The following is a 16,186-nucleotide window of genomic DNA, read 5'->3' as shown; positions in this document are numbered from 1 at the left end:
TATTAACCGGAAATATAATACTTGTGTGAATACATAGACAAAACTAAACGTCACTAGTATGCCTCTACTTGACTAGCTCGTTGATCTAAGATGGTTATGTTTCCTAACCATAGACATGTGTTGTCATTTGATTAACGGGATCACATCATTAGGAGAATGATGTGATTGACATGACCCATTTCATTAGCTTAGCACCCGATCGTTTAGTATGTTGCTATTGCTTTCTTCATGACTTATACATGTTCCTATGACTATGAGATTATGCAACTCCCGTTTGCCGGAGGAACACTTTGTGTGCTACCAAACATCACAACGTAACTGGGTGATTATAAAGGAGCTCTACAGGTGTCTCCAAAGGTAAATGTTGGGTTGGCGTATTTTGAGATTAGGATTTGTCACTCCGATTGTCGGAGAGGTATCTCTGGGCCCTCTCGGTAATGCACATCACACAAGCCTTGCAAGCATTGCAACTAATGAGTTAGTTGCGAGATGATGTATTACGTAACGAGTAAAGAGACTTGCCGGTAACGAGATTGAACTAGGTATTGAAATACCGACGATCGAATCTCGGGCAAGTAACATACCGATGACAAAGGGAACAACGTATGTTGTTATGCGGTCTGACCGATAAAGATCTTCATAGAATATGTGGGAGCCAATATGAGCATCCAGGTTCCGCTATTGGTTATTGACCGGAGACATGTCTCGGTCATGTCTACATTGTTCTCGAACCCGTAGGGTCCGCACGCTTAAGGTTTCGATGACAGTTATATGAGTTTATGAGTTTTTGATGTGCCGAAGTTAGTTCGGAGTCCCGGATGTGATCATGGACACAACGAGGAGTCTTGAAATGGTCGAGACATAAAGATTGATATATTGGACGGCTATATTCGGACACCGGAAGTGTTCCGGGTGATTTCGGAGAAAACCGGAGTGCCGGAGGGTTACCGGAACCCCCCGTGAGAAGTAATGGACCGTATGGGCCTTAGTGGAGAGAGAGAGAAGGGCAGCCAGGGTGGGCCGCGCGCCTCCTCCCCCCTGTCCGAATTGGACTAGGAGAGGGGGGGCGGCGCCCCCCTTTCCTTCTCCCTCCCCACTTCCTTTCCCCCTCCTAGTAGGAGTCCTACTCCTACTAGGAGGAGTACTCCTCCTTGGCGCGCCAATAGGGCCGGCCGGCCTCCTCCCCTTGCTCCTTTATATACGGGGGCAGGGGGCACCCCTAGACACACAAGTTGATCCTCGTGATCGTTTTCTTAGCCGTGTGCGGTGCCTCCTTCCACCATATACCTCGATAATATTGTAGTGGTGCTTAGGCGAAGCCCTGCGACAGTTGAACATCAAGATCGTCACCACGCCGTTGTGCTGACGGAACTCTTCCCCGACACTTTGCTGGATCGGAGTCCGGGGATAGTCATCGAGCTGAACGTGTGCTAGAACTCGGAGGTGCCATAGTTTTGGTGCTTGATCGATCGGGCCGTGAAGATGTACGACTACATCAACCGCGTTGTCATAACGCTTCCGTTATTGGTCTACAAGGGTACGTAGATCACACTCTCCCCTCTCGTTGCTATACATCACCATGATCTTGTGTGTGCGTAGAATTTTTTTTGAAATTACTACGTTCCCCAACACGGAGCAGCAGCCACACCCGGCCGCTGCCCATCCGCGTCGCCCGGCGAGCTCCAAGCGCCGGAGCCGCCGGGCACGCACCACCGAAACCACCGCCACTGCGTCGCCACCCCGACCAGCCGAGGGGGCCTCGGTCAGGGCCGCCGGCGCAGCCCTAGCCGTCGCGGCCCGCGTCGCCGAGAGGCCAGATCCGGAAAAGCCACCGCGGCCGCCGACTCCGACCTCCCGCCCGCACCACCACCACCATCTGCCGCGGAGCCACCACCACTAGCCGCGGCGACGGCAGAGGAGGCCACCGGCAGCCCGCGCCGCCCGCAGCCCGCGCCGCCATGAGCCAGATCTGGCCGCGCAGGAGCCGCCGCCGACCCGGGCACAGGCGCGCCACCCGCCTAGCCGCCCGCCGCGGGGGGAGGGAAGGACGACAGGGAGCTGCCCCAGCCCGCCGCGCCGCCATGGAGCCTGGCCGCAGCTCCACGACCCGGCCCGGGGCTCCGGCCCGCGCCAGAAACGCCCGAGCGGGGAGACAAAGGGGGCCCCGCCGCCGCCGGTAGCAGTCGGGCTTTGCCCGGCCGTGCCCCTGGGCGGCGGCGAGGGAGGAGGGAGCGGCGGCGAGGGATGGGGTTGGCCTCCGACCGCCTCGCGGGAGACGACGTGGAGGGGAGGAGGAGCGTAGCTCTCGGACTCACGATTTAAGAGATAAAACATTTTAAATAAACAGATATATAAAAAGGAAAACTCTCATGTTTATAAATGGCGCATGTCGCGTCACTTGTCGCAACCTAGGAGATGGGAGTGATCTTTGTAACGAATACTTCTTCCGTTTAAAAATACTTATCCGAAAAATGGATGTATCTAAATGTATTTTAGTTCTAGATACATCTATTTATATCCATTTTTACGACCGGACGGAGGGAGTACTCCTCAACCTAGTGATTTCGGGAAAAACCAGAAGGGGCTCGAAAAATAACGTGGCCCGTAGATAGCCTGTTTGGGCCTCTGCCGTTGGGCCACCCAAGACGAGGAAGAGACAGAGAGAGGGGGAAAAACCGCAAAGAGGAACCGAATAGAGCACGAGAAGACCATGGCCGCTGCGGCGGGCGACGAGCCGGAGACGACGGTAGAGGTGAAGCTGCGCGCCGTCGGTCCGTCCAGGCCCACCACCATCCGCCTCCCCCCGCTCATCTCGGTCCGTAACACCTCCAGAACAACCCCCTCTTCTTGCCTCGCTCCGCCGTGATTAATTGGGGATCGGTCTCGTTGTAGGTTGCCGATCTGCGCCGCAGCGTCGCTCTCGACCGGCGTCTCCCAGAAGACCGCCTCCGCCTGGTCCTCCGGGGGACGACTCTCCCGTGGGGAGACGACACCCATGTCAAGCTCCGCGACGGGGGTAAACTAACCAGCCACACATACCCTCCTCTCTCCCGTCTTATTAGTTGTCATGCTAGATGCAAAGCTCGCATCGTTCTTCATAGCCTGTGTTGTTGTTCCTAGGACATTCTATTTCATACTTTCCGTGATTGTTCGTGATGTTCATCCACTTTTGGAATCACATACATCTTATGTGCAAGAAAATTTCCCATTAGGACAGCTAAATGGCTGTTTCACCAAGTTCTTATTTGCGCACTTGATATATCTTGTGGACGTTTATTTATGTTTCTTTACATCGTGATTTCTGTAGATAGTCTTATAGTTGCCGTGGCACCTAAACCACCTGCTAAGCATCTCCGCGGTGATGATGATGATGATGACGATGACGATGAAGAAGAACTGGTAAGGTCTCCTCAAAGTATTTCTGAATATTGTATGTTTAATCCATGCTCCTTATAACAGTTATTGGTCCATCCTGTAGAAGTTCAAGATACCTCAAACAACAACCTGGTGGAAGAAAAGGATTTTCATATTTCTTCGAGAAAAACTGAGATTGCCCGGTAACGTATATGACACGCCCCTTATTTTCTGTAAAATGGTAGTGCAAATGATCAATGTGGTGTGAATTCCACTTCTGCAGATATCTTGTTGATGGCACTATTTTCTGTCACTATGAAAGCATGGATTATCATCACACTATGGTTCCTATTGGCACCTATTGCTCGAAAGTATGAGGTCGGACCTTTATATGTAAGTAACTCCTTAATTTTCTTCTCCAATAAAATAACTATTATTAGCAGTATCCGAGCACTTCATGGTGCTGAGGTACATGTAGCATAACATATCTGGAGCCAGTTTGAACATACATATCAATTTCTGTCTAGTTTAAGGCAGGTGAATAATATGTTAATACCTGTATGTTGCTTCGAAAACTAGAAACAGGGCGTTACTACCGTACTTCAAGTGGTTTTCTCTTCCATGTATAAACCTTTAATTCATGACTCAACCATAGAAGTCGAGTACATGTAATCCTTTGTCAATTTCTTATGCCCAATGTATAGATTCTGTGTGTAGCAATGGTGCTACAGTTTCCATAGTAATTAGCAATGTTCAATTTGGTGCTAGTTTTCAGCTTATTGACAGATATTACTGTTTGCTGTCTGCCCAGATACTTGCGACAGGTTTCTTGATCATACTTCTTAACCTTGGAAGACGACAACAAGGTGATATTAGGTATGTTATCTATGCCCTTATGTCTGTGATGTTGTTGTGTAGTTTGGAGTGAAAAGTTGGCTTTTTCATTCAGAACAAATAAACATTAGCGACATAATGGTGGTCTATGCCATTGAATAGTTTTATTCTTGCAATATTGCATATAAAGGTTTCACTTGTTGGATAAAAGTTCTGCAGGAGTTTCATTACATAGGCTGTGAAGAATAGATAAATGCTTCGTCAACATCAGTAGTAATTTAAAAGCTGCCTGGACTAGTATTAAAATCTGCTCCTTTTCTTTTTGGCAGAAGCTGCGGATAAAGCAGCCATACTGTCATTTCTCAAACTGTAGTCGTGTTTTGGGTAGGAATAGAATAACTGAATTCCGCAAGTACTGCTATTCACATTTTAAACTTAAAATGGAAACTACTCCCTCCGTAAAGAAATATAAGAGCGTTTAGATCACTAAAGTAGTGATCTAAACACTCTTATATTTGTTTACAGAGGAAGTACTATTTAAATCTTGCGGAGCTCATGCTGATAAACAAAATTGTGGATATGGAAAGTGTATTGGGAAGTTACAGTTCATTCTCTTGCCCTTTCCACTTTCTGAAATTATTCCATCTTCCATGCAGTGCATACTCCATATTCAATGAAGACTTCAGGGAGATTCCAGGAACATTTAACGCGGAGCGCATAGATAGAGACCTCCGGGCAGGTCAATTGTAAGTCCTTATCTGTGTTACCAGGACTGCATTTTCCAGACATTTAAGTGCGCAAATCCAGAAAAGCAGAGTTATGCACAGATATGCTGGTTTTGTAGCTGACGAGACCTCAACACTCAACAGTAAAGTTGCCTGGAAAGTGGCAAGTGCAACTGCTTTGGCCGTTTTTGCATACATTTTTAGCGCAGCCACCCCTGATTGTCATCTCCTGTGCGATGAGCAACATCACAACATAAACAGAAATTACATACATGTGCTGATGTGCGTCAGATCTACAGTACCAGGGACGAATTATCTCATGTATAACTGAAGTTAAAGTCTTGAGCCTATATGACGATGTACAAGAACGCACATCCACATCAGAAACATGCGCAGGTACATTTGTAGGAGTAATGAGAGCTACATTCGTACTACTAAGGCCATGCACAATGCAAGATGCTTAGACAGGTGCTTGTAAAAATAAATTTGTTTTTTCTGGATTAGCACACAGAAAAAAGAAAGAACATCCAACCTAACATTCCATTCCTTCCTGGGTTAGCACTTACTCTAAGAGGGTGTTTGTTTCCAGGGACTTACTGATCTAGAGACTTAAATAAGTCCCTATAAGTCCCATCTAAACCAAACAGGAGGGACTTATAGGGACTTAAAGTGGTCATTTGGGGGACTTTTAGGGACTTATAGTTGTAATATGGTCTTATAGAGACTTATAAGTCTCAGGAACCAAACATGTAGGGACTTTTTAGGGACTTGGGACTTATAAGTTGGGACTAAAAAAAGTCCTAGGACTTGTAAACCAAACAGGGCCTAAGATGGAGTAGCAGTTAGCAGCTGGTTAAAAACTTCTTGATGATGGATACGAATTTAGCATGCCACTATTGCATATCTATCAAAGAATGCCAAAGTGTCAACCGTCCTCTAATACAGTCCCCGGTTCTCACTTGTAATCAAGCAGCAGCAATTAGTGCTTCAGCCATCAGGCCGGCAATTATCACAGGCACTTAACATTAAGTTAAGTATGAAACTATGGACGGATACCATTTCGGGCGGGGTGAGGCTAACACTGTCTGATATCATGATCATGTCTGGCGTGGCATGTTATTTTCTTCTTTGCTATGAGGTGTGGCATCTGAAAGAAGCTATCTCTTGCATCTTGATAAGCAATAATGCAACTGAATCATTCGATGGGGTGACCAGCTCACAGCTCCACCCATGCCAATGCGCAGCTGCGGTGCGACTGTTGAGTAACGTGATTGTATTAGGAAACATAGGTTAGACTAGGAAATATTCTGGCTTGCCTTGTACTCCAAGTAGATCATGTACTCCTATATATATGCCCACGAGGCTCAAGCAATACAACGAATTATTTCACCAATCTTCCTCTCTATCTCCCTTCTAACAGCGACTACGGCGTAATGGTGTTCAATCACTACAGAGTGTCTGTGTCCGAACTGCATTGGTGTTTTGCTATCTCGAGCTAGTTCACGGGTAACACTTGCAGGACGCATACGTTTTTCTTTTCTTTCCGAAGCGGCGGTAATTTTTTTGCCTCATCGATTAATTAAGAATAAGCTTAGATAGATTTTTTACACACATAGACTAAAGATGAGATGAGACACATACTCATATAGACCTTGTTGTAGACCGGGTATAGTAGATGCATTCGTGCTAAGGAAAGTGCGGTCCTATTTTGCGAACGATTTACCTTTGCTGTATGTGTTAAATAAGTTAACTTCAGGTTCGTTTAATTGACTTCGTCTTTCTCCCCCCTCATCTTCTTATTACCATTATAAATAAATACATGGATTTTTTTTTCTTCTTCCGAAATCATACATGGAAGTGTTGTAGGAAACATTCCCTGTCTTGTCTATATCACATGGTGTCGGCTAAATTATTGTTATGTAACCTCCAAGCATAGTCAGGGAGCTGCACGCGCATTTGGATTATCATTTGTTGATTGTCATGGGCCATGACTGGAACGGCTAGAGGGTCAAACCACTTGTACGTGCAAACAAGCATTTTCCAACTAGAAGAGTGCGCATTCTGCCAGTTATCTCATCTCTTCTGGTCAGCATGGTGCGAATCTAAGCTAGTGCTGTGACAGATCTGGTGCCCCCTCTTATACAGTAAATCAGATCCGCAGAAGCTGCGTTTAAAGTGCAAGCTTCGTATTTTTCGTCCACTACTCGAAACTGGAAAGGCCACTGCGCTAGCTTCACATTATAGTGCCAGGCATTGTGGGGTTTCATGCCACGTGAGTAGTTCCTCGGTGGCCTATTTGTGTTTGTTTTCAGCCGGTTTTTCATAATTAACCAAGTAATTCTCTTCTTAATAATCGATGAGGCAAAACTTTTGCGCCTGTTTCAAAAAAAGATAGTGGTAGGCCTTCCTCTGGACTGTGGAGTCCTCTTACCTTGCAAAGTCAAGTGGCATGGCACGTACAAAGTAACAACAAAGTTACTAAGCCACGATCTCAACAGGACCCCTTGCTAGTTCAGATCAAGAGGAAACACTGACAAGTGATTTCGCTTCCACAAGCTGTCGACTATTGATTCAGAGGACCGGACGGCAGAGGAAGTGCGTCGACGACTTTCACCGGCTTTCTCGACGGAATCCAGCTAGCCGCCACGGCGAAGTCGTGAAAGCGTGGAGCCACACGGCGCACGGCGTTGCTCCGCCCGAGAAAGTGGAGGCATGGGCGACGCAGTATTAGAAAGGGGCGCGGTCGAAAGGCACGCGATCGCCGGATCGGATCACAGTGGCACGCACCGGCCACGCGCGATCATCGAGCCCGCTCTCGCCCACCGCGCGTGCTCGCTCGCGCGGCCGGTGCGCCCCATGAACGCACACAGACACAGCCTCCGCCCCACCAGCGGCACGGCACGCACTGCGGCCCGGGGCGGGCGCGTACGTGCACGGCCATGGAGTGCGCCGCTTGGAAAGACGGGGCCGGTCGACCGGCGGCATAATGGGCGCGGAGGCCGGACGCAGACACGCATCATGCACTGCCGGCCGGGCTGTGCTTGATGCCAGCCCGATCGATCGGTGCGCTTTTGTGCCCCCCCACCGCAGTACTGCCACACTATTCGTCGTGCAATCCTCGCGACGTGCAGTCGGCGCGCACTGCGGGAAAGCTTGACGCTGACACCAACGGAATTCCATGTGTGCAGGCCAGGAACGCCACACGTACTGCAGACATTTTCGGTGCTGACACTGATTGCTGATTCCGTGACATGTGGATTTTTCTTTGCTTTCACTACTAGTAATGGCGTACAGAAGAATTAGGTTTACGGCGATCGTTGTTCATGTGTGCTGCACGGAGAAATCAACATCTTCCATTAGCGGGAAGTTCGTACGCGGCCTGCTGGCTCTATATTTGAATCGAGCGCCTCGACGGATTGTTGCCACACGCACCACTCCCTCCACTCCCACTCCCACTCCCCCACGTACGCTGCGAGGGAGGGCCGAACGCGCCATGCAGCAACCACCCCGTCTCCTCCTCGTCCTCCTCTTCTGCCTCGCCGCCTCGTCCGCGCTTGCGTCCGGCGGGGATGAAGGCGCGGCGACCTACATTGTGTACCTGAACCCCGCGCTCAAGCCGTCGCCGTACGCCACGCACCTCCACTGGCACCACGCGCACCTCGACGCGCTCTCCGTGGACCCTGAAAGCCACCTCCTCTACTCCTACACCACGGCCGCGCCGTCTGCCTTCGCCGCGCGCCTCCTCCCGTCACACGTGACCGAGCTCCGCGGCCATCCCGCCGTCGCGTCGGTCCACGAGGATGTCCTGCACCCGCTCCACACCACGCGCTCACCTTCGTTCCTCCACCTCCCGCCGTACAGCGCTCCGGCTCCTAGCGCGGACGGCGGGAGCTCCGACGTCATCGTCGGGGTGCTCGACACTGGTGTTTGGCCCGAGAGCCCCAGCTTCGCCGATGCCGGCCTGGGCCCCGTGCCATCGCGGTGGCGCGGGAGCTGCGAGACCAATGCCACCGACTTCCCCTCCTCGATGTGCAACCGGAAGCTCATCGGCGCGCGCGGCTTCTTCCGGGGCTTCGGGGCGGGCGGCAGGAACGGCTCCTCCCATGGGACCACCGAGCTCTCGTCGCCGAGGGACCACGACGGGCACGGCACCCACACGGCGTCCACGGCGGCGGGGGCCGTGGTGGCCGACGCGAGCCTCCTCGGTTACGCCCACGGCACGGCTCGGGGCATGGCGCCCGGGGCGCGCGTCGCGGCGTACAAGGTGTGCTGGAGGCAGGGATGCTTCAGCTCGGACATACTCGCGGGCATGGAGCAGGCCATCGAGGACGGGGTCGACGTGCTCTCGCTGTCGCTGGGAGGCGGCTCGTATCCGCTCTCCCGCGACCCCATCGCCGTCGGCGCGCTGGCGGCCACCCGCCGCGGCATCGTCGTCGCGTGCTCCGCGGGGAACAGCGGGCCGGCGCCGTCGTCGCTGGTGAACACTGCCCCGTGGATCATCACCGTCGGAGCCGGCACGCTCGACCGGAACTTCCCGGCGTACGCGAAGCTCGGCAATGGCGAGACCCATGCCGGCATGTCGCTCTACTCGGGCGATGGGCTGGGTGACGACAAGTTCCCCCTGGTGTACAACAAAGGCATCCGCCCGGGCAGCAACGCGAGCAAGCTCTGCATGTCGGGCACGCTGGACGCGTCGGCGGTGAAGGGCAAGGTGGTCCTGTGCGACCGGGGCGGGAACTCGCGGGTGGAGAAGGGGCAGGTGGTGAAGCTGGCGGGCGGCGTCGGGATGGTGCTCGCGAACACCGCACAGAGCGGCGAGGAGGTCGTGGCGGACAGCCACCTGCTCCCCGCCGTGGCCGTCGGCGCCAAGAGCGGCGACGCCATAAGGGCGTACGTGGAGTCGGACGCCGGCGCGGAGGTGGCGTTGAGCTTCGCCGGCACCGCTGTGGACGTGCACCCGGCGCCGGTGGTGGCCGCGTTTAGCTCCCGTGGGCCGAACAGGCAGGTGGCGCAGCTGCTGAAGCCGGACGTGATCGGACCGGGGGTGAACATCCTGGCCGGGTGGACGGGGTCCGTCGGGCCGACTGGGCTGACCATCGACGAGCGGCGGCCGGCGTTCAACATCTTGTCAGGTGAGCGCACGCTTTGCTTCTTCTGTACAAAAACTCTCGAGGATTGTACTGACCGACACGTCTTTCTTGAAAATATGGTCCTAAAACCCTAGACTTTACGGGTAGCCGTAGCAGCCATGCGAGCGTGCAATCGCTATGGTCGTCTTTAGGTGCTAGCCATGATGCTGTTAGCTTTAGCTGCAGTTCGCACGCATCGAAATGCCATCATAGTAATGACAGGCTTTAGGGCATGCGCTTGGTCTCTTTCTCCTACACTGAACCTTGATGCAGAAATAATTCGGTCTATGGTGATGCAGGGACATCCATGTCGTGCCCGCACATCAGCGGGCTCGCGGCGTTCGTGAAGGCGGCGCACCCGGACTGGAGCCCCAGCGCCATCAAGTCGGCGCTCATGACCACCGCCTACACCGTCGACAACACCGGATCGCCCCTCCTCGACGCGGCCGGCGCCAACGCCACGGCCACGGCCACGCCATGGGCCTTCGGCTCCGGCCACGTCGACCCCGTCAAGGCCCTCTCCCCGGGCCTCGTCTACGACACGTCCATCGACGACTACGTCGCCTTCCTCTGCACCGTCGGCGGCGCCTCGCCCCGGCAGGTCCAGGCCATCACGGGGGCGCCAAACGCGACGTGCCAGCGGAAGCTGTCCAGCCCCGGCGACCTCAACTACCCGTCCTTCTCCGTCGTCTTCGGCCTCCGCAAGTCGCGCACCACCGTCAAGTACCACCGCGAGCTGACCAACGTCGGCGCCGCCGGGTCGGTGTACGCGGCCAAGGTCACCGGCCCGCCCAGCATCGTGGTGTCCGTGAAGCCGGCCAGGCTCGTGTTCAAGAAGGCCGGGGACAAGCTCAGGTACACCGTCGCGTTCAAGTCGACGGCGGAGGGCGGCCCCATGGACGCCGCGTTCGGGTGGCTGACGTGGAGCAGCGGGGAGCAGGACGTGCGGAGCCCGATATCGTATACGTGGGGGATGTAGCACCGATGCATGGGCGAGTAGAATTCGTACGTGGCCGTGCCGGCGGCGTGATCGGCGTCGGCGGGGGAGATCGATGGAAGTGTTGCATAGGCTGGAAGAATTCTGGCTCCTGATTTCTGTGCTGTCCAAAAATGGATAAGGGGATTGTTGGAGTACATTTCATGGGATGGGAACAGCACATTAATAAAAGGGATTGATTTGCTACTAATAATTTCCTCACTGCCTATAGAGCAGTTGTCTCAAAACAGTTTTAGTTCATCTTCCATAAGTATATCAAGAAGCAGACACTTCAAATAAACACAAAACTAACCTCTGGTTTCATACAAAACATACCATTTCCTCTCAGAGATGGCCTGCCGGCAGACGAGATGTGCGATTGAACAATGGTTATGTTCAGAAGTACCCTAGTTATATACTCCCTCCATTCCTAAATATAAGTCTTTGGAGAGATTGCACTATGGACCACATACGGAGCAAAATGAGTGAATCTATACCCTAAATGCATCTAGATACATTCGTATGTTGTTCATAGTGAAATTTTTACAAAGACTTACATTTAGAAATGGAGGGAGTAGTATTTTAATTATAACTGTGCTTGAGTATGCTTATTATAGGTTGAACTATGGTTGAATTATGCTTGTGTACTTTATTATCTATGCCTGAGTACGCTTATATCTAGGTGTGGGATGAGTATGTAATTAGTTTGGTTGATGGAATTTTATGCTTCTCTTAGACCAACATATGATTGCCCACATCACACATAGCTCATTAGCGCGAATCGTCTATGTTATTTTTAGTCTTCCCACGTAATTTTATACTAGCAACCGTTTACCACAACACACACAGCTACGTGTGGAGGGTTTGGCAAAAAAACTGAACACGTATGGTGCATATTAGGGTGGATATTTAGCATGGGTAAAAATTTCACGATCAACCAATGAAGAAAATGTGGACCCACCCTGAAACTTGGTGATTTTCCCAGAGTGGAAACCGTGTGCAATGATTTTCATTGTGCCGTGACACGTGTGTTCTAATTGGCCAGAACGCATCCCCATGAATCGCACGTCTGCACCGTAGTATGTATACAGATCGAACGCTAGTCTGTATCACCCTCACACCGAAGTGAAGTTAATCACACACGGCTAGGTCTACCAAACCATTGCCTCCAAAACGCATTATGGGACAGAAAACCCTCACCACCCAATTCAAAAAGAAAAAGAAAACTCTCACCACCCCCACGTCACAAAACCCTCACACCCCCGCCCGCCACCCCCGGTCCCCAGTCGCACCTGCACTCCTCCGCAACTCTGCATGTCTTCGCCTATCGCGCAGCAATGATACGTCTCCAACGTATCTATAATTTTTGATTTGTTTCATGCTATTATATTATCTGTTTTGGATGTTTTATATGCATTAATATGCTATTTTATATGGTTTTTAGGACCAACCTATTAACCTAGAGCCCAGTGTCAATTTCTGTTTTTTTCCTTGTTTTAGAGTTTCGCAGAAAAGGAATACCAAATGGAGTTCAAACGGAATAAAACTTTCGCGATGACCTTTCTTGGACCAGAAGACACCCAGGAGACTTGGAGTGCAAGTCAGAAGAGCCACGAGGCGGCCACGAGGCGGCCAAAATGGTGGAGGGCGTGCCCCCCAACCTTGTGGGCCCCTCGGTGGCCTCCTGACCTAGACCTTCCCCCTATATATACTCTTATTATCTCAAAAACTTCCAGGGGAGCCACGAAACCACTTTTTCACCGCCGCAACCTTCTGTACCCGTGAGATCCCATCTTGGGGCCTTTTCCGGCATCCTGCCAGAGGGGGATTCGATCACGGAGGGCTTCTACATTAACAACATTGCCTCTCTGATGAAGCGTGAGTAGTTTACCACGGACCTACGGGTCCATAGCTAGTAGCTAGATGGCTTTTTCTCGCTCTTTGATTCTCAATATCATGTTCTCCTCGATGTTCTTGGAGATCTATTCGATGTAATATCTTTTGCGGTGTGTTTGCCGAGATCCGGTGAATTGTGGATTTATGATCAGCTTATCTATGAATATTATTTGAACCTCCTCTGAATTCTTATATGCATGATTTGATATCTTTGCAAGTCTCTTCGAACTATCGATTTGGTTTGTCCAACTAGATTGGTTTTTCTTGCAATGGAATAAGTGCTTAGCTTTGGGTTCCTAGTGACAGAAGGGGAACCGACACATATTGTATTGTTGCCATCGAGGATAACAAGATGGGGTTTTCATCATATTTCTTGAGTTAATTCCACTACATCGTGTCATCTTACTTAATGTGTTACTCTGTTCTTATGAACTTAATACTCTAGATGCAGGCAGGAGTCGGTCGATGTGTGGAGTAATAGTAGTAGATGCAGAATCATTTCGGTCCACTTGACACGGACGTGATACCTATATTCATGATCATTGCCTTAGATATCGTCATAACTTTACGCTTTTCTATCAATTGCTCGGCAATAATTTGTTCACCCACCATAATAATTCCTTTCTTGAGATAAGCCTCTAGTGAAACATATGGCCCCCGGGTCTATTTTCCATCATATAAGTTTCCGATCTACAATTCTAGTTTCCTATTTACTTTCTTTTGCAATCTCTTACTTTCCGTTCCATAAACCAAAAATACCAAAAATATTACTTTACCGTTTATCCATCTCTATCAGATCTCACGTTGCAAATAACCATTAAGGGATTGACAACCCCTTTATTGTGTTGGGTGCAGGGTTGGTGTTTGTGTTGGGGAATGCAATATTTCAAAAAATTTACCTACGATCACGCAAGATCTATCTAGGAGATGCATAGCAACGAGAGGGGTGAGTGTGTCTACGTACGCTCGTAGACCGAAACCGGAAGCGTTTAGTAACGCGGTTGATGTAGTCGGACGTCTTCGCGATCCAATAGATCCAAGTACCGAACGTACGACACCTCTGCGTTCAACACACGTTCAGCTCGATGACGTCCCTCGGGCTCTTGATCCAGTTGAGGCCAAAGGAGAGTTCTGTCATCACGACGGCGTGGCGACAGTGATGATGAAGTTACTGGCGCAGGGCTTTGCCTAAGCACTACGATGATATGACCGAGGTGTGTAACTGTGAAGGGGGGCACCGCACACGGCTAAGACAAATCTTGTGTGCCTTTGGGGTGTCCGGGACTCCGAACAACCTTCGGTACATCAAATCACATAACTCATAATACAAATCGTCATCGAACGTTAAGCGTGTGGACCCCACGGGTTTGAGAACTATGTAGACATGACCGAGACACATCTCCGGTCAATAACCAATAGCGGACCTAGATGCTCATATTGGCTCGTACATATTCTACAAAGATCTTTATCAGTCAAACCGCATAACAACATACGTTGTTCCCTTTGTCATCGGTATGTTACTTGCCCGAGATTCGATCGTCGGTATCATCATACCTAGTTCAATCTCGTTACCGGCAAGTCTCTTTACTCGTTCCGTAATGCAACATCCCGCAACTAACTCATTAGTCACATTGCTTGCAAGGCTTATAGTGATGTGCATTACCGAGAGGGCCCAGAGATACCTCTCCGACAATCGGAGTGACAAATCCTAATCTTGATCTATGCCAACTCAACAAACACCATCAGAGACACCTGTAGAGCATCTTTATAATCAGCCAGTTACGTTGTGACGTTTGATAGCACACAAGGTGTTCCTGTGCTATTCGGGAGTTGCATAATCTCATAGTCAGAGGAACACGTATAAGTCATGATGAAAGCAATAGCAATAAAACTAAACGATCATTTATGCTAAGCTAACGGATGGGTCTTTTCCATCACATAATTCTCTAAGGATGTGATCCCGTTCATCAAATGATGACACATGTCTATGGTCAGGAAACTTAACCATCTTTGATTAACGAGCTAGTCAAGTAGAGGCATACTAGGAACACTATGTTTTGTCTATGTATTCACACATGTACTAAGTTTCCGGTTAATAGAATTCTAGCATGAATAATAAACATTTATCATGATATAAGGAAATATAAATAACAACTTTATTATTGCCTCTAGGGCATATTTCCTTCAGTCTCCCACTTGCACTAGAGTCAATAATCTAGTTCACATCGCCATGTGATTTAACACCAGTAGTTCACATATTTATGTGATTAGTTCACATCTCCATGTGACTACTACCCAAAGGGTTTACTAGAGTCAATAATCTAGTTCACATCGCTATGTGATTAACACCCAAAGAGTGATCATGTTTTGCTTGTGAGAGAAGTTTAGTCAACGGGTCTGCCACATTCAAAGTCGTATGTATTTTGCAAAATTTTTATGTCTACAATGCTCTGGACAGAGCTACTCTAGCTAATCGCTCCCACTTTCAATATGTATCTAGATCGAGATTAGAGTCATCCAGATCGGTGTGAAAGATTGCATCGGCGTAACTCTTTACGACGAACTCTTTATCACCTCCATAACCGAGAAACACCTCCTTAGTCTTCTAAGGATAATTTTGACCGTTGTCAAGTGATACGTCTCCGTCGTATCTACTTTTCCAAACACTTTTGCCCTTGTTTTGGACTCTAACTTGCATGATTTGAATGGAACTAACCCGGATTGACGCTGTTTTCAGCAGAATTGCCATAGTGTTATTTTTGTGCAGAAATAAAAGTTCTTGGAATGATCTGAAAATCAACGGAGCATTATTTGGGAATATATAATAATTATTGGAAGGAAGATCCACGTCAGGGGGTGCCCCACCTGTCCACGAGGGTGGGGGCGCGCCCCCTGCCTCATGGGACCCCTGACGCTCTGCCGACCTCAACTTGGACTCCATATATTCACTTTCGAGGAGAAAAATGGAGAGAGAAGGATTCATTGCGTTTTACGATACAGAGCCGCCGCCAAGCCCTAAACTCTCTCCAGAGGGCTGATCTAGAGTCCGTTCGGGGCTCCGGAGAGGGGAATCCGTCGCCATCGTCCATCACCAATTTCATAATGCTCACCCCCACGCGTGAGTAATTCCATCGTAGGCTTGCTGGACGGTGATGGGTTGGATTAGATTTATCATGTAATCGAGTTAGTTTTGTTAGGGTTTGATCCCTAGTATCCACTCTGTCCTGAGATTGATGTTGCTATGACTTTGCTATGCTTAATGCTTGTCACTA

The 16,186-nt window shown here is 49.9% G+C and overlaps 2 protein-coding genes across 2 annotated transcripts; both read left to right on the top strand.

Moving 5' to 3' along the window:
- The first annotated feature begins 2,617 nt into the window (after positions 1–2,617).
- LOC123103749 (uncharacterized) lies at positions 2,618–5,203 on the top strand. The gene is made up of 7 exons (XM_044525424.1): positions 2,618–2,815; positions 2,893–3,016; positions 3,308–3,399; positions 3,479–3,557; positions 3,638–3,747; positions 4,166–4,230; positions 4,845–5,203. The coding sequence occupies exons 1-7, from the start codon at positions 2,711–2,713 to the stop codon at positions 4,936–4,938; spliced, it is 669 nt and encodes a 222-aa protein (XP_044381359.1). The 5' UTR covers positions 2,618–2,710; the 3' UTR covers positions 4,939–5,203.
- A 3,010-nt stretch (positions 5,204–8,213) lies between these two features.
- On the top strand, positions 8,214–11,232 carry LOC123103748 (subtilisin-like protease SBT1.8). Its single transcript, XM_044525422.1, has 2 exons — positions 8,214–10,045; positions 10,342–11,232. The coding sequence occupies exons 1-2, from the start codon at positions 8,407–8,409 to the stop codon at positions 11,019–11,021; spliced, it is 2,319 nt and encodes a 772-aa protein (XP_044381357.1). The 5' UTR covers positions 8,214–8,406; the 3' UTR covers positions 11,022–11,232.
- The last annotated feature ends 4,954 nt before the right edge of the window (positions 11,233–16,186 follow it).

This window comes from Triticum aestivum, chromosome 5A (genome assembly GCF_018294505.1).
Source record: "Triticum aestivum cultivar Chinese Spring chromosome 5A, IWGSC CS RefSeq v2.1, whole genome shotgun sequence".
NCBI classification, from domain to species: Eukaryota; Viridiplantae; Streptophyta; class Magnoliopsida; order Poales; family Poaceae; genus Triticum; species Triticum aestivum.
The sequence above is the reverse complement of the archived record's forward strand: the minus strand, read 5'-3'. Positions and strand labels throughout refer to the sequence as shown.